Below are 25060 nucleotides of genomic sequence, written 5' to 3'. Positions count from 1 at the left end.
TGACTGCCAGTCCTAACGTCTTTGCCCATTGTTCAAAAATTGTTTTTCTACTTTTACAGTATGTACTAGCTAGTTTTAACTCATTGTTGTGATAATCTAGTAATTGTACTGTCCTTTGTTGACAAGGTTTTAAATGTTATATGCATGCATTATGAATTTAGAACAAATTGTACTCGCGATATGGTTGAAACAGTGCCGACCTTAACTCACCCACTCAATCAGTGTGGTTTTCTTAAAAAACGCAGCACCACTGACCATTTAGTCCGTTTGGAGTCATTTGTTAAAAATACCCTTCTTAACAAGGAGCATTCTGTGTCAATATTTTGTTTTTGATTTAGAAAAAGCTTGTGACACAACATGGAAGCACAGCATTTTAAAAGATTTACATGATTTGGGTTTACGTGGTCGTTTGCATGTGTTTATATCCGAGTTTCTAACTGACAGGCAATTTCAAGTACGTGTGGGTTCTACAGGAGCAGTGCGTCCCACAGGGCTGTATTTTGTCTGTCACTTTATTTAGTATGAAAATAAATAGACTTTCAAATGTTTTAACAGATTCAATCAATGGTAATTTCAGGCAATTTCAAGTACGTGTGGGTTCTACAGGAGCAGTGCGTCCCACAGGGCTGTATTTTGTCTGTCACTTTATTTAGTATGAAAATAAATAGACTTTCAAATGTTTTAACAGATTCAATCAATGGTTCCCTTTTCGTGGATGACTTTAATGTTTCTTGTCGTGACAAAAATATGCGAACCACTGAGGGACAGTTGCGAATCTGTCTCAACAAAATTCATAAATGGTGCCATGAGAATGTTTTAGATTGAGAAAATTTAAACCCAAACTGCAGTCACTCCTACCGAAAATACAAACCTCATAAAGACCCTGATTATCTTTAAATGGAGCACCCATCAAAGTTGTCAAGGAAGCTAAGTTCCTTGCTCTTATCTTTGTTTCACACATAACCTTTCTGCCACATATTAAATACCTAAAAAAATTCCTGATGGCGCTTGATTTGTTGAAAGTCATTTCAAATACGAAGTGGGGAGGAGACCAATCAACCCACCTCTACATTTATACAGGTCACTCATCCGGTTTAAATTGGATTACGGTTCCATTGTCTATGGTGGAGCCTGTAAAAGCGGCCTCAAAATCCTTGATTCTATCCATCATAAGACTTTGTCTCGGATGGTTCCGAACTTCTCCAGTCTATATGTTGAAGCAGATGAAGCTTCCTTTGATCACAGCCGTATTAGATTGTCTCTACAGTATCTCACTAAATTGTATTCAAATAAGTCCAACCCTGCATATAATCGTGTCTTTAATCCCCCGTATGGGGATTTATGCAATAAGAAGCCTTCTCCTGTTCCGCCGCTTGGAGTAAGAGTGGAACCGTTTCTTTCTGCTGCTGGCATTAAGCTAGACAATATTGCTCCTTCTCGCTTGTTCTCTTCTTCTTGGCAGCTGTTTAGAACCACAAGTTGACCTTACATTAAGTAAATATAAAAAAATGAGAAACTAATGAATTACACTATAGACACGAATATAGACAATTAAAAAGTAACTAATGTACGTATAAATCCTTGTTTACAAATGGGTCCAAGGGTGGTGGCGCAGTTGCTTGTGTCACTGTCACTGGATCCAGAAAGGTATCTTCTAGATTACCAAATAGCAGTTCCATTTTTACAGCAGAAGCACGTGCCATATTACCAGCCCTAAACTATATTAATAAACACCCTACATATAAACGATGTATCATTTATTCAGACTCTCTTTCATTCCTCCAGGCTATTAAAAACGTACCTTCTCAACATCCACTTTCAACTGACACTGAAATTATTGAATTGTATAAAGATTTTGCTACTGGCCAATACGACATCGTCTTCTGTTGGTTACCCAGCCATGTTGGAATCTGTGGTAACACAATGGCTGATCTTGCTGCAAAGGCAGCACTCAACAAATCTATGACACCACTTCTGATTTCATACTCTGATTATTAGATCTAAGCTGTTATTAGATCTTATACCCGTGATTTGATGCAAAAGAAGTGGGACACCGAAGTAGGTATCAATAGATTACACCAAATCAAAGCAACAATCGGTTATACTTAATTGGGTTGTCAGTCCAGGTGGTCATTATGCATCGATTGGTCATACAAGATATAATCATGAGTATTTGTTAAAAGGTGAAGATCCTCTTGCTTGACCGTATTGATTTTGCCATCACAAGGGATAAACATTTCAATGTCAAAACACTTAAGGATCTTTTTTATAAACTAAATTATCATTTAATAGCTGTTTGTTTAAAAGAAATCGAATTGTTGGATAAATTTTGAATAATATTTTTTGTATATAGAAAAATGTTATTTTATTAATGGTAGTATAAATTAACAACTGCTATTGTTAGTGGCTGTGCCTTCAAAGGGGGTAAAAAGTATCGTAAAATTATTGTCCCCTTGAGGGTACGTAAGTCCCAGAACTTTCAAAGTAAACGTTTCACGTGCCAAGTTTTTACACATAGTATTTTTCTTATTTTAAAGTTTGGCTAAATTGTCTTATAATCGCCAACGGCTGAGGGGATGGTGTAAATCCAACTAGGCTCCATGCAGGTAGCAAAAGTAATGTAAGTCCCAATGGTTCCTAGTATGGTGATCTACCTACAGTTGTCGGTGATTTATAGCCCCTGTTTTATATTGTATTGTCTCCCCTCATTACAATTTTTTAGTTTTACATGCTAGTGTTATGTTCATATCTCTGATAGTCTAGTATTTTTACTGTCCATTGTCGACAGGTTTTACTCTTCCAGATGTTTTCATTTTATTAAGTGAATTGTTTTCGTGACGATATGGCTGCAATATTGCCGACGTGACGGTAAATATTAACTCACTCACTCACTCCAACGTAGTGGGATCCAGGACTATAGGAGAATAAAAACCCATATAAACTGCACGATAATATATACACAAAGAAGCAAAGAAATGCGTTTCTCCCTCATGGTCTTGCTTCGACATTGACTTCTGTTGGCTACCCAACCAGTTGTTGGTTACCCAGCCAGTTGTTGGTTACCCGAATAGTTGTGGGTTACCCGGCTAGTTGTCGGTTCCCAGCCAGTTGTTGGTTACCAAGTCAGTTGTTGGCTACCCAGCCAGTTGTTGGTTACCCAACCAGTTGTTGGTTACCCAGCCAGTTGTTGGTTACCCGGCTAGTTGTGGGTTACCCGGCTAGTTGTCGGTTCCCAGCCAGTTGTTGGTTACCAAGTCAGTTGTGGGTTACTCAGCCAATTGTGGGTTACCAAGCCAGTTGTGGGTTACTCAGCCAATTGTGGGTTACCAAGTCAGTTGTTGGTTACCCAGCCAGTTGTTGGTTACCAAGCCAGCTGTGTGTTCTCAGCCAGTTGTTGGTTACCCAGCCAGTTGTGGGTTACCCAGCCAGTTGTGTGTTCTCAGCCAGTTGTTGGTTACCCAGCCACTGGTTGGTTACACGGCCAGTTGTGGGTTACCAAGCCAGTTGTTGGTTACCCAGCCAGTTGTATGTTCCCAGCCAGTTCTTGGTTACCATGTCAGTTCTTGGTTACCCAGCCAGTTGTGGGCTACCAAGTCAGTTGTGGGTTACCAAGCCAGGTGTGGGTTACCAAGTCAGTTGTTGGTTACCCGGCCAGTTGTGGGTTACCCAGCTAATTATGAATTACTGGTAACACAGTGACTGGTGCTCCAGTCAAGGCGCACGCAACATTTGTGTGATACTCACTTCTTATTCCTCCCTCACATCATGGGCCTTGAATTGGCTGTTACATTTAGGATCTGATGGTAAACAAATGGGACACAAAAGTAAGTATAAATTGGTTAACAGAAATTAACCAATCATTGCCTTTTACCTACATGGTGTTTGAGGCATGGTGGTGCCAAGGCCATTATATGAATTTATTGTTGACATGTTTTTCATAACATAAAGATATTATTGATTAATGTATAAATTGTTTTTGTCAAAATATAAGAACAAATGAAATGGTGAAAAGGTTATTATGTTAATTCTTTGTTGACATGTTTTATAACGTAAAGATATTACTGATTAATGTATAAATTGTTTTCGTCACAATATGGCAACATATACTGCTGAATGTGTGGTTAAATATTAACTAACGTACCAAATGTACATGCTAGATCGTGTTCATACAATTTTCAGGACACTGGGGTAGACTAGTGGTTAAGGCGTTCGATAGTCAAACTGAACGCTAACGATCGCTTCCCCATATGGATATAATGCGTGAAGCCCGTTTCTCTTGTCCCCTGTGATATTGCTGCAACATTGCTAAAAGCGGAGTAAAAACACTCTCATTTACTCATACAGTTTCCGACAATGATTTAACGGTGGATGGAGGATTGTATTAAATGTTATATATCACAGCGAATTTTTGTCCTAGCTCAGGCTCGTTCAACCCAAAAGTCATCATTATGACTACTAGTACTGATATTATGATACTGACATCATGATTATCACCTACAGCTGTGCCATTCCAGCCAATACATACATTTATCATACGGTGGGTAGTGTTCTTGGCAGGATAAAACCAGCGGATATTTTCGGTATCCGTTGGGGTCATATACGGGGACCGATGCAAAGTAGAGAGGTCATATGCAAATTTTACGGTACTGTGAGTTTCTAGTGGTGTTAAGACTTTGTTTGGGGGTTCAGTGATGGGTGGCAACATGACTGTCAACATTGTCCCAGTTAAAACTTCACCAGCACCGAAACGCAGGTCTTCTTACAATCATTGACTCGGACAGCAGCCAGGAAAATCTCGAATGAAATGTTTGACAGTTTGTCAGTTGACAAGTACGCTTGCAAATGCCTTGCGAACATTTTATTTGTTGTCCAAAAGTTTAACTGAAATGATCCCGAATTCCACACGTTTTTGTCATTTTTCAAACTAAGTTAATATTTGTTGACAACAATACGCTCTTTAACATAAAAGCTGACTGGGAACTACATGACGTAACACAGTCAAATGAGTGATCAGTAGAAAACGGCTTCATCGAGTTTGTGACGGCACGTATTACTACGCACATTTGATTCGAGCACATCTCAGGAAGTTTAGTTTCATGATCTGTGGTAAGAATAATCTTGTATGATAAATAGGTTATCACACTCGTGTGATTTGGGATGCGTAATATCCTGCATCATGAATAAACACTACATACACTAGCGAACCTTGGCGAGCTAAATACAATGTTTATTCCCAATGCAGGCGATTAACCATCCCAAAACACATGAGCGTGATGACCTATATTTTCGTGCTTGGGTAGCGGATGTTTCACAAGAAACTTAAAACTTCTCTATTGCATACCTATTTACCTTGAATGCGTACCGACCCGTGAAGGTCCCGGGGTAGAATAGGCCTTCAGCAAACCATGCTTGCCATAAAAGGCGACTGTGCTTGTCGTAAGAGGCGACTAACGGGATCGGGTGGTCAGGCTCGCTGACTTGGTTGACACATGTTCCCAGTTACGCAGATCGATGCTCATGTTGTTGATCACTGGATTGTCTGGTCCAGACTCGATTATTTACAGACCGCCGCCATATGGCTGGAATATTTTGCTGAGTGCACCGTAAAACTAAACTCATTCGAATGCGTACTATGCATAATACTGGTTTCTGTGTGAGTGGGTATGCTTTTACGCTACTTTTAGCAATATTCCAGTAATATCACCTCAACTGACGTCGAAATGGGCTTAACACATTGTATCCATGTTCCATTTTCCGGTGTAACGAACGAGCACTTGAACCACTAGGTTACTCTACCGCCCCCATCCTGTGCTAAAAGAGATCTACGCGTTCTGTCGTGTATTTAATTCGATATGTATTTTCCGTCAGATGCATCAGGGAAAACTATGACGGAACAGGAAAGAGAAGTTTGTTTGTCGGAACTTGTCGTAAGTAGATACCCTATGGTTCCTAGTATGGTGATCTATATCCCCTGTTGTTGGTTATCTATAGCCCACGTTTACATCGTATTGTCCAAAATGTTGTTCTCCTTCTGAGGATATCTGCTAGCTAGTTTTAACTCAGTCTGTATTTATCTAGTTGTTTTACTGTCCGTCCACGGGGGTTTACATAGTATATGAATGTATTATGAAATTAGGACAAGTTTTAGTCACGACATATTGAAAGATTGCCGATGTGACTTTGAATCATAACTCACTCGTAGATACTTGAATTGAACTCACTGTATTCGTAGTTCAACTGTCCAATAACACAGTAACTTCCTGGATAGCGTCCATTGCTTGTCTTGAAAAGGTTAAATCTTCTTGAGATAATAACGTCCCATCACAATAAGCTCAAGGCCGCTAGTATGGTGATCTACCATCAGTTGTTGGTGATCTATAGCCCGTGGTTTATATTGTATTGTCTTCGCATATTACACTGTTTTAGTTTTACATGTTAGTATTATGTTCGTATCTGTGATTCTGTAGTATTTAAAGTGTCCATCATCGACATGTTTAATCTTCCAAATGTGCTCCCTTTCTATTGAGTAAATTGTTTCCAGTTTTCATTTTTTTATTGTGTAAGTTGTTCTCGTCACGATATGACTGAGATATTGCCAATGTGCCGTTAAAAGTGTAGCAATCTAGGTGGCGTTACTTTTTAGCTTTTTTACAGATAATACAAAGAAATATGTGTCTTCAAACGGAGGACCAGAAACAGTCGGAAATGTTTACCAAGCCACAGTATCATATGCTCTGAGCTCCCGACATGAGCTTATTTGTAAATCACCCCACAACACAGATGTCTGAACTCAAAAGTACCAAAATATGAATGAAGCATTTTATATGCTTGCAGGGAGACCTCACTAATGAGGAGAAGGTGGATCAAAGGAAGCCACAATGGTCCAACAAGTTCCAGGGTATCATTGCAGTGCTTGGTTACTCAGTTGGTCTTGGTAACCTCTTGAGATTTCCTTATCTCTGTCAAAAGAACGGAGGAGGTTGGTATTGTGATAAATGCCTACCTGACAACGAAATGTTTCGTAACAATTGTATATATACTTCAACTAAAGTTATTACGAACTCAACAGGGCCATTCATTGTAGACCGTTATGAACATTTCAACTAAGGTTTCCAGCAGACTCCTGGCAGAGATAAAACAGATCTTAACAGAAACGATACAATCAGATAACAACATAATGTAACAATAGGATACAAGGCCACTGAACATTATTCATTGTTCATTATGAGATAAATGAACATGTAAATATTGCAAGTATACAACCAACTGTCAATGGAAAGGCGATACAGAATCGTTAAATACTTTTGTAAAGCTGGAAAGGTTTACAGCTGAGAGTGAAAACTGTTCCACTGCACAACTTGTGTCCATGACAAGATACATGACCATATAGTAAAATAAGTGTTCTTTTAAAGTATGGCTAGATTTGTCTAAATTGCTAGCAGCAGGGGGATGGTGTAATTCCAACTAGGGTCCTTGCAGGAAGCAAATTAAGTCCCCATGGTCCTTAGTATGGTGATCTACCTTCAGTTGTTGGCAACGTATAGCTCATTTTTATATTGTATTGTCATCTATAGATACATTGTTTTACGTCTAATCACTAGTTTTACATTCTATTCTGTGATATTCTATCTTTGATATCTTTGATAGGCATTCTAGAATAGTCTAGTTAGTTTTAGTGTCCTTCGTTGACAGCGTTTTACAACATATGTGCTATTAATTCATTTGTATTTTTATCATTAATCGTTCTCGTCACGATATGGCTGCAATATTGCCGATTTGACGTTAAATATTAACTCACTCACTCACTCACTCACTCACTATATAGTAAGTTACCCTTGAAAAGTCCCACTGAGAGGGTACGTAAGTCCCAAAACATTTGAAGTCAAATTTTCATTCCAATCCATTTTTTAGCCGTAGTATTTCTCTCATTTTATTTTGTGGCTAATCTTGCATACAATCGCCAGCAGCTGAAGGGATGGTGTAAATCCAATTAGGAACCATGCAGGTAGCAGAAGTACTGTAAGTCCTCGTGGCCTCTAGTATGGTGATCTACCTTCAGTTGTTGGTGATCTATAGCCTGTTTTTATATTGTAAGGTCCGAATAGTGATATTGGTTTTAACTTTTCACGCTAGTTTTAATTCTTCTTGTGATACTCTAGTTGTTTTACTGTCCTTCGTTGACAGGCTTTTACCATATGCATAAGTTCCTTTTGGAATGCTCTCGTCACGATATGGTTGCAATATTGCCGATGTGACGTTAAATTTTAACTCACTCACTCACTACCCTTGAAACGTTCGTTGCATTATTGTTTCTTTCAAAGGGGCGTTCCTGATACCTTACGTCATCTCAACAGCTGTGTTGGCAATCCCGCTCTTCATCCTTGAGGTTGCTATTGGTCAGTTTTCTGCTAAGGGACCCATTAAGATCTGGTCAATATGTCCACTCATGAAAGGTAATGACAAACATAACTTAGCAAAATATTTACATGATTTTAAAAATTTTATTTTCGCTTTTTGGTTACATTTCCGTCCATTTCATAGCAATGCGTATACATAATATATATCTGTACACATAGATGTACAAAGCATCGTGTCTTGTTTAGATGTACTGAAAAGGATATATACAACGGTATCGTAAATGTAAAGAAGGTTATGACTGATGTGAATATGATATAGTCATTACACCAGGTTACTAAAACTATGTGCAGAGAACAACGCCATAGCTGTACACAGTATTGTCATACAGGGTTACTACAAGCGTATGTAGAGAAAACCATACATATAATGTGGCGACCAAGGACGTCATAGTTGTTTTCAGGATTGTGATCACATTAAATATCATAGTGATCATTGCACAAGGTTCTGAAACGTATGTGAAAAGATAACCAAAAGGCGTGTTTGCTTGCTTGTTTACAGTTGGGGAATGCTGTAAATTTTGTTGCCTGGCAATATCTAATAGATATATTTCTTGTGACATCTTGCAGTTTGGTTTGGTTTTCCTAATTGTGCATCTGTAAAGCGTAGATTTTGCTATAAAATAATTACATTAAAAGGATTAATATGTATCCCCTCAAACCCAAATAGTACTTTCTCTTCATTGAGTTCGATATTTCCTTCCGTACATTTTGCAATTTACTTGACCTTGATGTTCGCGACGATACACAATACAGCTATAGTGCCACGTATGTCAGATATACTGAAGGACCAACACTTTCAACTCATTGACGCCGAAAGATACCAATTGTTTGATGATGCTAGTTTTCCTGGTGAATTCAATATGCAATTTCAATGTTTAATGACATCCAACAACCATAAAATGAGCAACATGCAAAGATTGACAAATATATATAATTAAATATTTTTAAATGTTTGTGTATTGACATGCATAGCTTTAAACATATGCCCATGCCTTTGTCAACGTGTTTTTAGGGTTGCACACTCCTGTACGTCACATTAAAATGTTAAAGAGAATGTATGTTGCTATGAGTAACTATTTATGGTTTACTTTAATTTAATGTTTATGTTTGTGTTTAGGTCTTGGGTTTTGCATACTGGCAGTTAGCTGTATCATAGTTCTCTACAGCACTTTTGTGTTTTCCTGGGGCGTCTACTACATCTACAACTCTTTCTCCGCCACCCTGCCCTGGACTACCTGTGGCAACCCCTGGAACACACCACAGTGTGTAGTTGTAGGCGACACTGGAGTAAATAGTTCTGTATACAAGAAACCAACTAATGACAATGACACAACGACAACTGCAAGTATAGGATACGCAACTTTTAACAGCACTGCGCAAACTTCAAGTGTGTTTGGACACACATCAACAGAGGAATTCTGGCAGTGAGTTATAGCATAATGCAAAGCATTTAAACAACACAGGACCAGTTTACTTTGAGTAAAAGTATTGTCCTGAGAGGGTCCCAAACCGTTCCCAGTCAATGTAAACATACCAGGAGCTTTACGTAGTATTCTTATTATTTTAATTTTGGTTAACATTTCTTACAATCGGGGTCCATGCAGATTGCAAAAGTACTGTAAGTCCAAATGGTCCCTAGTATGGTGATGTATCTTCAGTTGTTGGCAATCTATAGCCTGATTTTATGTTGTATTATCCGAATAATGCTATTAGTTTTAACTCTCCACACTAGTTTTAATTCACATTGTTGGCAATCTATAACCTGTTTACATAATTATTATATTGTCCGAATAGTGATATTTGTTTTAACTTTCCACGCTAGTTTTAATTCAAACTGTGATATTCTATTTGTTTTACTGTCCTTCGTCGACAGGTTGTACAATATACATACTGTCCTTTTCATTGTTAATGTTCTCGTCACGATGTGGTTGAAATATTGCCGATTGTGACGTTGAACATTAACTCGCTCACTCACTCACTCAATCACTCACATGTATATCTGTGATATTCTAGTTATTTTATTCTCCTTCGTTGACAAGATTGAATAATACATCTCTCATTATTGTTAATCTATATATTGTTTCATGCACGATATGGCTGAAATATTGCCAAAGTGGCTTTAAATTTTAACTCACTCACTCAGCCCAGTTTACTTTCACAAATATAACTGTCATCAGCAGATACGATTACTCTTTGTTCGACCATGTGTACAAGCCTTTAGAGTATTGCACTATTTTTTCTGTACCCTGTAAAATCTGTACGTATCGTAAAGCAAGCCCGCACGCACGCACGCGCACGCACACATACACATACTGGCCATTTTGTTACGTGACCTTGACTGAACGCCAGCTGTGTCATATATGCTGTCATGTACCATAACGTCCCAAAATTATGTGGGTATATAAACAGTATGTTTTTCTTTCCAGGTGATATTATATGTACATTAATTTACGCTGAATCTACGACAATTGCCAGTAACTAGAGAGAGGTATAGAACCATATAGGTCCTCATGGACATACAGTTGTTGGCGATCTTCATGTAATGCCTTCTACAGTTGAACTGGTTTAGAATTATTACTAGTTTTGAATTCATATCTGTGCTATCTAGTGGTTTTACTGTCCTTCATTAACAGATATTTATAATGTACTTTTGATCATTATAAATAATGAGTGAGTGAGTTAATATTTTCGTCACATCGGCAATATCTCAGTCATAGCGTCACGAAAACAATTCATAAGAAAGTGAAAAACAAGCATAAACCCTGTCCACGATAGACAGTGAAAATACTAGTTCATTACAGATGTGAACATAAAACTTGCATGAAAAACTAAAACATTTAATTAAGGAAAGCAGTACAATATAAAACACGGGCAATAGATCACCAACGACTGAAGGCTGGTCACTAGGGCCCATGGTCATTATAAATAGCCACGGTATGATTGAATTGTTGCCGATATGACTTATAATCGTAGCTCACTCACTCACTCACTAGGTTGCTGGCATCCTCTCTAGGTGCCAAGTACTCAGTTTTGTGGTTCTATTACTAGTCCTATCACACAAATGTAATATATTGTTAGTTATTTTTCTGTCCATCGATGGTGGTTTTTATACGTTAACATATCTGTATATCTGTATAACGTGATCAAGTCACAATAAGGCTGACATACTACTGACATGACTCACCGTAGTAAACTCACTCACTCATTTATAACGTCCCCAGGAACAAGGCTCTCGGTGTTTCTTCAGGGATAGATGACCTCGGCTCCATGCAACCGCATCTCGTCATCTGCTGGTTCTTCGCATGTGTTGCAGTTTTTCTATGCGTCATGAAAGGGATCAAATCCATTGGAAAGGTGATAATTAGTTGTTAATATTAAATGCAGTAAGTACGTAGAGTCTGTTCCTTTTCCATCTGAGGGCTAGTTTAATGCGCAATGTTGCTGTGAGTGGGTACTGAATTTTTAACGTCTTCATACAGTACAGGATCAACAACTGTCTGCAAGGAAAGACTTTACAGCTACTGGCAGCGAATCAGTAAGCATGTATATGACATATTATGCAAAAGCTCATGGTTGATAAGTGTCAAAGTAAGAAGTTTTGGACTGTCCCAGTACTGATTCAAGGTTACTTCATTTGCATTCAAACCTAAAACTGATGACCAGAATTTCCCAAGTATATATTAAGTACATCTAATTATAAATCCGCAAAACAGACTGAAACTTTAAGGTACACCTGTGTTTGTAAATACTTTCGTTAGCTCTACATGTTCTCTAAGTTTTATTAATTATCTTGCATTTGATTACAGGTGGTGTATGTGACAGCGTTGATGCCGTATGTCCTACTGCTGGTGTTGCTGGTGAGATTGTGCATGATGCCGGGTTCAGTGGATGGTATTCTGTTTTACCTGACTCCAGACTTCACCCGTCTGCAGCATTCTCAGGTCACATATATTGGGCGTCATATCTGTTGACAGTTGCGAGACAATGCAGAATCCTTTTGATTGGAATCACATTAAAAGGAAGCGACATCTAAATTTACAGTCGTCCGCCAGGCGCCAATTGATTTAACTTGTTCAGCTTGACCTGAACTACTCTACACATGCATGGTCCGAAAGGGGAGCAGACAATGTTAACCGGCGGTTTTGTCACGGCAGTTTGTACATGTTGACAGTCAACTGAACTGACAAAGGTGCACCGCACCACAGTAACAGACCCAGCTTGTTGTGACATGCTGATCAGGTCAAGGTGAACAAGCTGCTATATGATTAGCCAGTAAACAGCTGACTGGTCGTTCCTTGTTATCTAGTGTCATTTATTTTTATAAAAAATATCACGAAAAATGACAAATGAGACATGACACCAGTGTTGTTAAAGCCTTCTCTCGTCATGCCAAAGACCCTGATTCGATTGCGCGCATGAGTACAAATGTCGGAAGCATATTGTTGGAGTATGGCTAAAACTGGCGTAAAATTAAACTCACATACCGACGAGCAAAAGCTGAAATTGCGGCGTCAGTTTGAGAGACAAATGGCTTTCAATAACCCGAAACACTGAGATGTTTTACCTATAAGAATTGGTTCAAAGACAAGTGAATATTTTTGTACAGTTTAAGATGCATGGGATATTGTTACTGTTTGTGGATATTCACAGATGTTCTCCTCGAATAAGGTAAATGCCTGACATAATTCATTTAACTTCTCTTGGTTTTTACAATATTGACATTTTGTTTTCTGTCACCTGCTAAAATGAGGTCTCAGATGGTTATTTGTGATATCCAAACTTATTCGGCAATTGCAAGCACATTATTCTAAAGTTCTTTTTAAAGATATACGAGGGGATGTCAATACGTTTTGAGCCTTGCATAGAGAAAGACAAAATATTGGCATGAACCACATTTACTTTTCAACATAGTCCCTTTGTGAGTCAAGACACTTGTTCCATCTTTTCTGTCAGGCGCTGATGCCATCTCTGTAGAAGGCGCCATTTTGGTCCTCAAACCAAGTCTCAGTAGCAGCAATAAGCTCATTATCATCCTGAAATCTACGACCACGCAAGTGTTTCTTGAGATTTTGGAACAGATGGTAATCACTTGGTGCCAGGTCTGGAGAGTAGGAGGTATGCGGCAAGATTTCGTACCCGCATTCCTGGACAGCAGCGGCTGCAACGCGAGAGGTGTGTACTGGAACATTGTCTTGATGTAGGAGAATACCACGTCTGATCTTGCCCCAGCGCTTCTCCTTGATTGACTGTCGCACTTGCCTCAACAAGTTAGCGTAATATTCCCCATTCATTGTTCTTCCTTTTGGTAAGTAATCTTTGTGGATGACGCCTTTGCTATCGCAGAAGACTGTCGCCATTACCTTCTGCACTGATCTGGAGGCTTTGAACTTTTTGGTCCTGGGAGAAGTGACATGTTTCCATTCCATGGATTCTTGTTTGCTCTCAGGTTCATAATGGTGGATCCAGGTTTCATCACAGGTTACTAGCCTAAAGTGAAAATCCTCTGGATTCTTGTTGTATCTGGTTAGCATGGAGTTGCTTATGGTGACCCTTGTTTGCTTCATTTCATCTGTAAGCATTCTTGGCACCCATCTTGCGCACACCTTAGACATGACGAGATGTTCATGAAGAATTGTCTCGATGGATCCGTGTGCAATGCCTGTGGTCTCCACTAACTCGTGGAACGTGATTCGACGATTTTCCAGCACAAGTCTATGCACTCTGTTAATGTTTTCCTGACAAGTGCTCGTTGTTGGGCGACCTGGACGGTGGTCATATCCAAGACTCTCTCTACCATGCTTAAATTCATTGACCCATCGTTTGATGGTAGCATGATGAAGGGGAAGACTTCCCATAAACTGCTAAAAGCCTTTCTTCAATGTTCTTCGCCGAGTTTCCTTCAAGAACTAAAACCTTAATTACTGCTCTATACTCAATTTTATTCGTTTTCACTGCCGTGAGGGGGGTCTCTTTCTGTCCATGTGAGCTGTTCAATAACTTCTGAGAGTAGGATACCAAAACTTATATATCACATCTGCTACACCCCAAGGTTCAATGTCACACCATAGGCTGTGGCACCTGGGTATGAAAAATGCTCAAGGCTGAAAACTTATTGACATCCCCTCGTATGGTGAAACAAGTAAATCTTTCACGCGATCATGCCATTACCATTCTTGAAATTATAGTATTGAAGCCTAGGTTTATTCAAACAAATCACAGGTAGATCGCCACAGTCTCACGCCGGTTTCGGAAGTAACATCGCTTGTTCTAAGCAACTTCGTTTGATTTTATATGCTCGTGTGCGCTAGTTGACTAATATTAGTTCTTTTAAATATACACAATCTGTTTATCTCTGCAGGTGTGGCTAGAAGCACTGGTGCAAGTGTTTTTTTCTGTGGGTCCTGCGTGGGGAACCATTATTGTGATGGCAAGCCACAATTCTTTTCACTCGAATCTGATAAGGTATGTTGTACCTTTGTTTATATTCTTCCATACAACCTACATCCCAGCTACAGGAAATAGTTATACGGACAGATAAACCTACTGGGTGCTTGTCACTGTATATTAGATATGGCTTCTTTTTCACTGATAACCACATTTGAGGGAGAGGGGGGGAAGAGTTGCTCCCATGTTTTACTTTTGTAGGTAAGTCCTTTCGTTATTTCTCGGTGTTACTTTTGTAAGTAAGACCTATTTCCCGGTGTTACTTTTAGTAAGTATGACTTCTTCCCAGGTTTTACGTTTCCATAACTCTATATTTACATTTAAGTTCAGATGATATGTGTGTTTGAAATCAATTGAAAACTATCGTCAAAGATCAACTTCAATGTGTTAATACTGGTTTGCAACTATCAAGTTATTAAGCGGACGCTTTACCTTTCCGCCACCGGACCGACAAAGATGCTCTCGTTGAATTATCTATTTATAGTTAGGTCTACTGTCAATAATTTGATTTTACTAGTTCTTCAGTTACTGTTAAGTGGCTTCATTACAAGATCATCTAATCATCCATCATATACGGTTCATATGTAAATAAAGCACTCACACTTGGTTGTGGTTGGGAAAGTAAGCCCTCGACCATTGGGTGGAGCTCTTCACGATCACGGCTTTACTTCTCCCCATCCTTTGGTCTCGGGTCGTCCTTTCTTAACCATTAGCGAGGAGTAGTGCTTTATCATACACACACAGCGTATTTATTCAAATATTTGCGACGTATCATTTGTTCGGGACAAGATGCTAACACTCTTATCACTTGTTTGAATTTGAGCATCAATAGAACAATTCACTTGTTCGCTCATGTGACGGTACTATCTGACGTTATTATCTGACGTCCGGACTTCGTGATGTGGTTGTATATAGAATATCACATTAAACGCACTGCACCTCTAACTGGAATCGGGGAAACGCACTGCACCTCTAACTGGAATCGGGGTAAAGGAAACGCACTGGAGCCATACCAGATTGTGGTAAGGTTCCGTTTTCCGAAAACCCGAAAGAACTGTAAGAAACAATCATAGAGAACTAACTGGAACTAAAGTTTCCATTTGTTTCAAACTTATATTTGCTGTGTTTATATTAATGACTACACAGTTTTGACTTCGCGAACAACTTCTTTCATATCCTGAATGCGACGTTTCGATACAAATTCTTGGAGCCATTGCGGAATATAATAAGTTTCTGTCCACAATTTAAGTCAGTTTTGTACAGTCATAACCTAGTAACTATAATCTACTCAAATTGCTTCATATATGACCATATCGCATTTGTACAACAATACAGCTTCTTTTTTCCATATATGCGATATCTTTCGTTTCAGTCTTGATGCTAACACCGATGTCACTTGCTTGAATTTGTATATTTATAGAACATATCCCCTAATTTGCTCATGTAAATGTGGACGACCTTCCCTCACAGAGACGCCGTCGTCGTGACCGTCATTGGCGAGCTGACAAGTGTGTTTGCTGGTTTTGTTGTCTTTGCAACAGTCGGGTTCCTGGCTTATAGTTTACAACAACCTGTGGCTGACGTTGTAACCTCGGGTAAGGAGGTTACCACTGAATTAATGAATAGTATTAATAAAGTGATTAAGCAGTGTTGAATTCTCTCAATGCAGTACTTACAGTAATTAAATGTGATAATTACAGCAATGACCTGTCTCGATGCAGTACGTGCAGTAATGAATTGTCTCAGTATGGTAATCATACTGTAGTGCATACAGTAATGAATTGTCTCGATGCAGTACTTGCAGTAATGAATTTCTCAGTGCAGTATTTGCAGTAACGAATGATCTAAATTCATTACTTACAGAATTAAATTTTCTTAATGTTGTAGGCAAATGTAATGTAAGTTCCCATGGTCTGTAGTATGGTGATCAATCTTTAGGTATTGGCGAACTATAGCTCTTGTTATGTTGCATTGTATTTCACTGTTGAGATATCAGATTTTCATACCATTTTTACAATTAAATGTGTGATATTCTGATTATTTTTACCTTAAGTCGGCGACAGGTTTTTGTAACTGACCATGATTTACTGTGAAATTTAGAAGTTGTTTTTGGTTAAGATATGGTTGAAATATTGCCAGTGTGACTGAAAAACTTAACGCACTTAATGGCGTCGTGAATTGTCTCAAAGCAGTAGTTGAAATGAAGTCATGTCTTAACACAGTAAATACAAAAAAACATTACTGCCGTTGACAGGCAGCAATCTTTTCAAAATACGTGACTGATGGAATAGAACATGAAGTATCCCGGGTATCTCTGGCTTCAATGTCCTAAGAAAAAAACAACTTTTTTCTCGTTTGATGCACAATGGCATTGTCAGTTTCTAAGGATAACTGGGACACATCATTCGGAATCAAATATAATGAGACGGTCACTGTATATCAGCCTTGAAGCTGTTTAACACAGTATTTTATGTGATGTCGACTTTTTGCGTACTTTGTGTTGCATTGTCATGAAAATCATGCATTGTGTTGCATTGTCATTTTAATCATGTAGGTCCTGGCTTTGGGTTCATTGTGTACCCAGGGGCAGTTTCATTACTGCCGTTCCCTCAGCTGTGGTCCGTATTATTCTTTACAACTGTGCTGATGATAGTGGTTGACTCAACGGTAAATATAGCAAAATATACGTATCACAAAACACAAGACATACATCACGTGTCATGTACACTTATACATGTATTTTGGCATGAAATGCTTGTTGACCCGGGTTTTTGTAAATAACTCTTCTTCCAGTGATCCAATCGATCTCAAACCTTGCAAGTAGATGTTTTGTCAGACAACCTAATCACATCGTAAATCACCGATTTTATGCATTTGTATGAAAGAATCTGTCTATATAACTGTCAACAAAATAGACAGCTGAACGCTGACAGCTTGCAGGGGTAGGGAGACAATGATCTGTAACATCGGCAGTGTTGGGTCAGTTAGGTCAACGTTTGTCAATATAGGTCAACCCTGCACGTGACAGGTATGCAGAGGTGTTACAGGCTCATTTCTAGCAAATAGCCGGCGAATGACAACTCTGATGACCCCGATGTCAAAAGAATCTAACTTTCGATGCCTACCTCTTCGTACAAGGTTTTGTTTATTGATTGTTGGTTTGTTTCTAACAATTTTAGCACGATGTTCTTTTTCATGCCATGAGCAAATGTTGTACGTTTCATGTCATCCGACACCTTATAAATCGGTTTGCTACGTTTGCTCTCTCTCTCTCTTTTAAAAAAATGATTAAACAACGTTCTAATTAAACGTTTGGCATATCTGAATAAACGTTCATGATGACAGCAAGAAGTAGAAAATGTGAATTATCCAAACGGTCTATCACTGTGCAGTGAACAAGTAACTATCATGAACTGCACGTGCATTTACCTTTTCTGACCCAACACTGCCGCTGTTACAGGTCATTGTCTCCCTCCACCTGTAAGCTGTCAGCGTTCTGGTGTTGATTTTGTTGACAGTTATATAGACAGATTCTTTCATACAAATGCATAAAATCGGTGATTTACAATGTGATTAGGTTGTCTGACAAAACATCCACTTGCACAGTTTGAGATCGATTGGATCATTGGATGAAGAGCTATTTACAAAGGACCGGGTCCACATGCATTTCATGCTAAACTATATATAACAGGATCAAGTGGGTCGTCTATCGTTCCTTCCATTCCAATTCCATTCGAAGTATTTTCATCATCTGCGTTTCAAATTTCCACAAATTCGTCAAAATCTGAAGGAATGATATAAATGCAGTGATGATGGATGCGTGTAGCATAAGAACATAAGTCCATGGTACCTAGTGTGGTGATCTACCTTCAGTTGGTGGCGATCTGTAGCCTAGGCTTTATATTTTATTGTCTTCTTTGATTAACATGTTTTAACTTTGCATACTACTTTTATATTTATGTCTTTGAAACTCTAGTGTTTTTACTGGCTATCGTTGACAGGTTTTACTTTTCAGAATGTGTTCAACTTCAGAATGTTTTGATCTCTATTGTATGAATGTATTGTAAAATCATTGTCCTCCTGAGAGGGTACGTGAGTCCCAAAAATTTCAAGTCAGTGGAAACATACCAGCGCTTTTAAACGTAGTATTCGAATTATTTTAATTTTGGCAATTTCTTACAATCGCTAGCAGATGAAGGGATTGTGTAAATCCAACTAGAGTCCTTGCAGGCAGCAAGGATACGATCACTAGTATGGTCACTAGTATGGTGATCTACCTTCAGTTGTTGGTGATCTACAGCCTATTTTCATATTGTGTTGTCCCCTATAATTAAAATGTTTCAGATTTAATGCCTAGATTTACATGTATATCTGTGATATTACAGTCCTTCGTTTGCAGGATTGGATTGTCTATCTTTAATTATTGTTAATCTATAGATTGGTTTAGGTACGATGTGGCGGTAATATTGCCAAAGTGACTCACTTCTAATACGGTGATCTATCATCGGTTGATGACGATATGCAGCCCGTTTTAGATTCTGTGTCTTTGATATGCTATTTACTGTCCAACACTAGTTTTAATGCTAATTGTGATATTCTAGTTGTTTTATTGTCCTTCGTTGACAGGTTTTATAATGTAGATGTGGTCCTTTTCATTGTTAAATGTTCTAGTCACGATACGGCAGAAATATTGCCGATGTGACGTTAAGTATTAACTCACTCACTCACTCACTCACTCACTCATTTACTGTCGGTCATTGACTTACGATTTAAATGTATTTATTACGAACTTAGAACTTGTTTTAGTTAAGATATGGCTGAAATACTACCGATGTGTCTGTAAATTTTTGATTCACTCACGCAAAGTATCTATCCAAGTTTGACGTGTTTTGTCCTCTATAGTTGGCGCATGTTGAGACAGCTGTTGGATGTATGGAAGATCTGCTTCCGAGGCGGTTTCACGTCAAGCATTTGCAGACTATCATGGCTGCTGTGTTCATGGGAGCCGTGTGTCTTGTTGGTCTAGTGTTCACAACTCATGTACGTATGACGCTTGTACTAACACTAAGCACAAATGTTTTGTCTCTTGCATTGACATACATATTAAACTTAGCTCGACAGACTTCCTTTAACCCCCACGGGGTAGAATAGGCCTTCAGCAACCCATGCTCACCATAAAAGGCGACTGCGCTTGAAGTAAGAGGCGACTAACGGGTTGACAAGATCGATGCTCATGTTGTTGGTCACTGGATTGTCTGGTCCAGACTCGATTATGTACAGATCACTACCACATGACTGGCATTTTGCTGAGTGAGGCGTAAAACTAAACTCACTAACTCTTTTAACCCTTTGATAGCGACGCCTTTCTTCATGGATACCACCCAGGGTTGTAGAAGCCATATCACATTAGTCACGCCCAGAAACAGTGTTCGATTCCCCACACTGGGTACAGTGTGTGAAGCCCATTTCTTGTGTCTCCCAGCTGTGATATTGCTGGAAACTGCTAAGAACGGCGTTAAACGATACACATTCACTGGCCAGTTCACAGTTAGTCTGTCGTGTTGACCTTTTATAAAAGGCTTCCACAAAATGCATGTTTTCCATAGGTAGACATGTCTGTTGATGGAATATGCATTAAAATGATGCATATCATGATACAAAACATCCCTACACATTAAATATGTGTATTTACACCCTGTAGGAAGAAGTGTAAGTTTCCATGGTCTCTAGGTGCTGACCAACCTAGCGATCTCTTGCCACAATTTATCTCGTATCGTTAATTGTTGGTATGTGGTCTTAAGTTCCATGCAGTCTTAACAAATCTGTGATAATCCAGTAATTATACTGTCCCTCAGTGATACGATTTTATACATGATATGTAGTTGTCAAGAATTTCAAAGTAATTTTAGTCACGGCATGGCTGAAAATATTTCCTATTTGGACTTACAATCTTAAGGAGCAGTAAACATTAGCAAAGTACTGTGACTATATGTCTCAGTCCACCCACCTACGAATGGGTACCTCGGTGCGCCGAGTAGGATGCAAGAGGTGTATGATCCTCAGGGAGATGAGCCTGAAAATACGATGTGCCGTTGTGATGGACATCCAAGGATAAGTACTGTAACTATATGTCTCAGTCCACCCACCTACGAATGGGTACCTCGGTGCGCCGAGTAGGATGCAAGAGGTGTATGATCCTCAGGGAGATGAGCCTGAAAATACGATGTGCCGTTGTGATGGACATCCAAGGATTAGGGAAAAACAAAGCTCCCTTGAGCAGTTGAACTGGCGAAAGGGATGTCGGCGCTATACAAATACCTAGTATAATAACTCACTGACTCACACACATGCATTTAGACAGCAATATAGCATATTACCACACAAAAATATATTGGTTAATGCTGTAGAAGTCATATGTACGTTATATTCTTTTCCGTTCTCACCTGAGATTTTCAATACATATGAATTGGAAAAACATTGAGCAATTAATCGTGTTCTTCAACTGTTATTGCGGAATTTCCTTTTTGTCCTAACATAATTTGTACACACATGTGTACATACGGGCTCTTTTTTGAAGTAGGATTAACAAATAGGCATTGTGTTTTAGTGATAGGTAAGTGCAATCTCACGTTAATGTTGATATCGAAAATGACAGTATGAACAAAATCGCTGAAAAAGTTTAGCAATGTCATTGATGTTTTAGAAATATTTAAATAACTCATCACATAAATATAGACCCGAGCTGCTCGCCAGTGTTTTAAACAAGTAAATGCGTGTATTTCAGGGCGGAATGTACGTGGTCCAGTTGGTTGACTGGTATGTGGGTGCCGTGGCTGGCTACGCCATTGCTATACTTGAATGTGTAGCCGTTGGCTGGTGTTACGGTAGGACAAGTTACAAAAGCTTTCATAATTAATGGAAACATCAAAACAACTCCATATTCATAGGTCCTTGTTTGTTTTAAGCTTGGAGAGATGGTAGGATTCAGACCATCAAGCCATAACGATTCGTTACCAAAGATTATATGTTGGGCATATCCTGATCAGCTACTTTTCGTCTTCCTGAAAGGGCAGACAAGTCCCAACATATTCAAAGTATACTAGGCACATAAAGAAACTGCATACAAACATTTACAATCAGATCAGGGATCAGATTCTTCGACCTGTGGCAATTCCGTTTCTGCAACGTCATGACCCTGTGTTAACATTCCAACAGAACAATACCCGCCATCATGCGGCAAGGGTTGCTATGAATTTCTTGCAACACCCACAACGCTGACGTCCTGCCATGGCCCGCAAATTCACCAGATCTATCTCCGATAGAGCGTGTTTGGGACGATCCGCCAGATAACGTCCTTGACCTTAGAACAGAACCTGAGAGAATCTGGAGTGACAACCACAAGCCTTCTTTGCAGGTTTGATAGGCCCTATGCGTCGTCGATGCACTGCTGTTCCCAATGCCGATGGTGGACATACCCGTTATTGAGCTTGTCACATGGTCGTTTGACTCGTGGTGTCATTGTGATCGACTTTTCAGTTGAATTTCTCCCGACTTGTTATGGTCTCATGATCCCTCCATTAATGTTCATATGTACCTTTGACACTGTTATCGTACTTATCAACTGGGATAATATTTTGACAATGCACAGTTTCTTTATGTCGCTAGTACAAAATTATATCAAAATTCCCAACGGCTGAACGGATGGTACAAATCCAGCTGGGGCCATGCAGGAAACAAATGTACTGTAAGTTCCCATGGTCCACAGTGTGGTGATCTACATTCATTTGTTGGCAATATGTAGCCTGTTTTACCCTGTATTGCCATCTATAGTTGAACTGCTTCAGATCTGATTGCTAGTTTTAAATTCGAATCAGTCATAATCTACATATTTTACTGTCCATTGACATTTTTTACCATGCTCTATTAACTATTGTGTATAAAAGTAACTGTTTTCGTCACGGTATGGCTGAAATATTGGCGATGTGGCGAATCGAATACATTTTAATTCACTTACTCACTCTGCTGCTTTTCACATACAAATAATGAAGCCTAATATCATTCCAATCATAATTCGGTGTTGGGAATCCTGCATGAACTGAATCAAAATGTTTTAGCCACTGGAAGGAGAGTTTACATACCTTCACTGGCTACGTTATTTGCAGGGGACTAATAACGTGTTCTCCTGAGAGGATACGTAAGTTCCAAAACATTCGAAGTAAACTGAAACTTTCCACTGTTTCTAAGCGTAGAATATGTGTCTTTTTAATGTATGGCTAAATGCGTCTAAATTGCTAATGGCTGAAGAATGGTGTAAATCCAGCTGGGGCCTTTGTAGGAAGCAAATGTACCGTGAATCCCTATGGTCCCTAGTGTGGATTTCTACTTTCAGTTGTTAGCAATTTATAGCCCAGCTTTGTTTTGTATTGTCCTATATAGTGAAACTGGTCTAGATCTAATTACTAGTTTTATATTCTTCTCTGTGATATTCTAGTTAGTTTTATTCTTCTTCGTTGACAGGTTTTTACAATTTGCCATTTTTTAATATGTTTATTTGTAATTAATCGTTCTCGTCACGATATGGCTGAAATATTGCCGATGTGTCGATAAAGGTTAACTCACTCACTAACTGGCTCAAACTAAAAGTAGGAGCAGCTGAAATTCTAACAATTAATTAATATGTATATTTGCAATGAATCGTTCGCGTCACGAGATGCCTGAAATATTGCCGATGTGACAATACATTTTAACTCACTCACTTACTCACTAACTAATGTTAGCTTGGTACGGCGACACGAACCTTTACATTGTATTTGACAGGTGCAGAGCGTTTCTCTGCTGATGTGCACATGATGATCGGAAAACGCCTACCTGTGATCTACAAAGTCGTTTGTTTCATCATCGTTCCTCCTCTCTTGACCGTAGGTCTTATTTTTTCCTAGTATCTATATAGACCATAAGCATTCATGTAGGTCTTGTGAAGATCCTGGTTACAACTGGTCCTCAGCAACACATGCTTGTCGCAGAGACGACTGTACGGATCGAGTGGTTATCCTCGCTGAATTGTTTGACACACGTCATTGTATCAAAAATGCATAGATCTGTGCTCACATTGTTGATCACTACATTGACAAGGCACGACTGGGTTATTAACAGATATCACATGGTTAGAATATTTCGTCGTTAACCAACACACAAGAAAAACAACTTATGACACATCTTGCACACTGGTCAGTGCAAAAGTAACTGTTACGTCCACTGCATGAAAAGCCTTCATATTTGCATCAAAGGAGCACAAACCTGTTCATTTTCCTTTGAATCTGTTGTCTTCCAAATGAATGATTATAGCTTCTTAGACTAGCCTGGAAACCTATATACACCAACAAAAGCCCGACTGTGATATGTATCGTCATGTTTTTTCAGATGTATATATGTGTACTTCTGAATATACATGTATGTAACTTAAGAGTGTACTTCCGGACCACAAATATGTCGTTGCAGATAGCTTTGGTTTTGACCCTGGCTTCATATAAGCCTCCAAGATACGGAGAGTACGAGTACCCTACGTCGGCCATCGTCTTCGGGTGGTTCATTGCTCTAGTGTCCGTAGTTCCTATTCCAGTTTATATGGTCATACAGATACTAAAGATGGAAGGATCCTTAGCACAGGTAGTATCTCTTCATTCTTATAAAATCAAGTATGGAATGCAACTAAATCCTCATAGTTATAAGCCTTGGGACGCTAGTATTGTGATCTATCTTCAGTTGTTGTTGGTATACGTAAATAGCACATGTTCACACATTATGGGCCAAAGAGAGTTTCCTACTTATATATATAATTATGCTTGAACGTATTTTGTGAAATGTAGTTTTTAACTGTCCCTCGTTGACAGGGTTGTATATATCAAATTTATGAATTTGGAACCAGTTTTAGTCACGATATGGCTGAAGCATTGCCGGTGCGACTTTAAATCTTAAATCACTCACTCATAGTTTGACATTTTCATGTGCTTGGACTGATGTTAACAGAGGTCCGTGAAATGTATTTTCACGGCGGGGTGATGTAACTTTCACTTTTTCGAAATTTGCGGTACAACATTCAGGAACAAACATGGTCCAATATAAAGTGATCTACCTTCAGTTGTTGGCGATCTATAGCCCGTTTTAATATTGTACTGCCCTCTATAGTTAAACTGTTTTAG

At 39.0% G+C, this 25060-nt stretch overlaps 1 protein-coding gene across 3 annotated transcripts in view; it reads left to right on the top strand.

Moving 5' to 3' along the window:
- The window catches only part of LOC137258089 (sodium- and chloride-dependent glycine transporter 2-like), a 33653-nt gene that overhangs the window by 6859 nt on the left and 1734 nt on the right, over positions 1 to 25060 (top strand). For 2 of the 3 annotated variants that reach the window (XM_067795645.1, XM_067795646.1), the window contains exons 2-14: positions 5869 to 5927; positions 6835 to 6979; positions 8322 to 8453; positions 9535 to 9841; positions 11639 to 11771; positions 12224 to 12274; positions 14776 to 14879; positions 16332 to 16456; positions 17416 to 17528; positions 19764 to 19901; positions 21646 to 21745; positions 23679 to 23779; positions 24360 to 24527. In XM_067795645.1, coding sequence (XP_067651746.1) covers positions 5886 to 5927; positions 6835 to 6979; positions 8322 to 8453; positions 9535 to 9841; positions 11639 to 11771; positions 12224 to 12274; positions 14776 to 14879; positions 16332 to 16456; positions 17416 to 17528; positions 19764 to 19901; positions 21646 to 21745; positions 23679 to 23779; positions 24360 to 24527 — 1659 coding nt within the window. In that variant the 5' untranslated portion in view covers positions 5869 to 5885. Of the gene's footprint in view, positions 1 to 5868; positions 5928 to 6834; positions 6980 to 8321; positions 8454 to 9534; positions 9842 to 11638; positions 11772 to 12223; positions 12359 to 14775; positions 14880 to 16331; positions 16457 to 17415; positions 17529 to 19763; positions 19902 to 21645; positions 21746 to 23678; positions 23780 to 24359; positions 24528 to 25060 lie in introns of all 3 variants that reach the window. The other variant, XM_067795644.1, reaches the window with a different exon arrangement.

The sequence above is a fragment of the Haliotis asinina genome, chromosome 12 (assembly GCF_037392515.1).
Source record: "Haliotis asinina isolate JCU_RB_2024 chromosome 12, JCU_Hal_asi_v2, whole genome shotgun sequence".
NCBI lineage: Eukaryota > Metazoa > Mollusca > Gastropoda > Lepetellida > Haliotidae > Haliotis > Haliotis asinina.
This window is presented reverse-complemented; position numbering and strand designations above follow the sequence as displayed.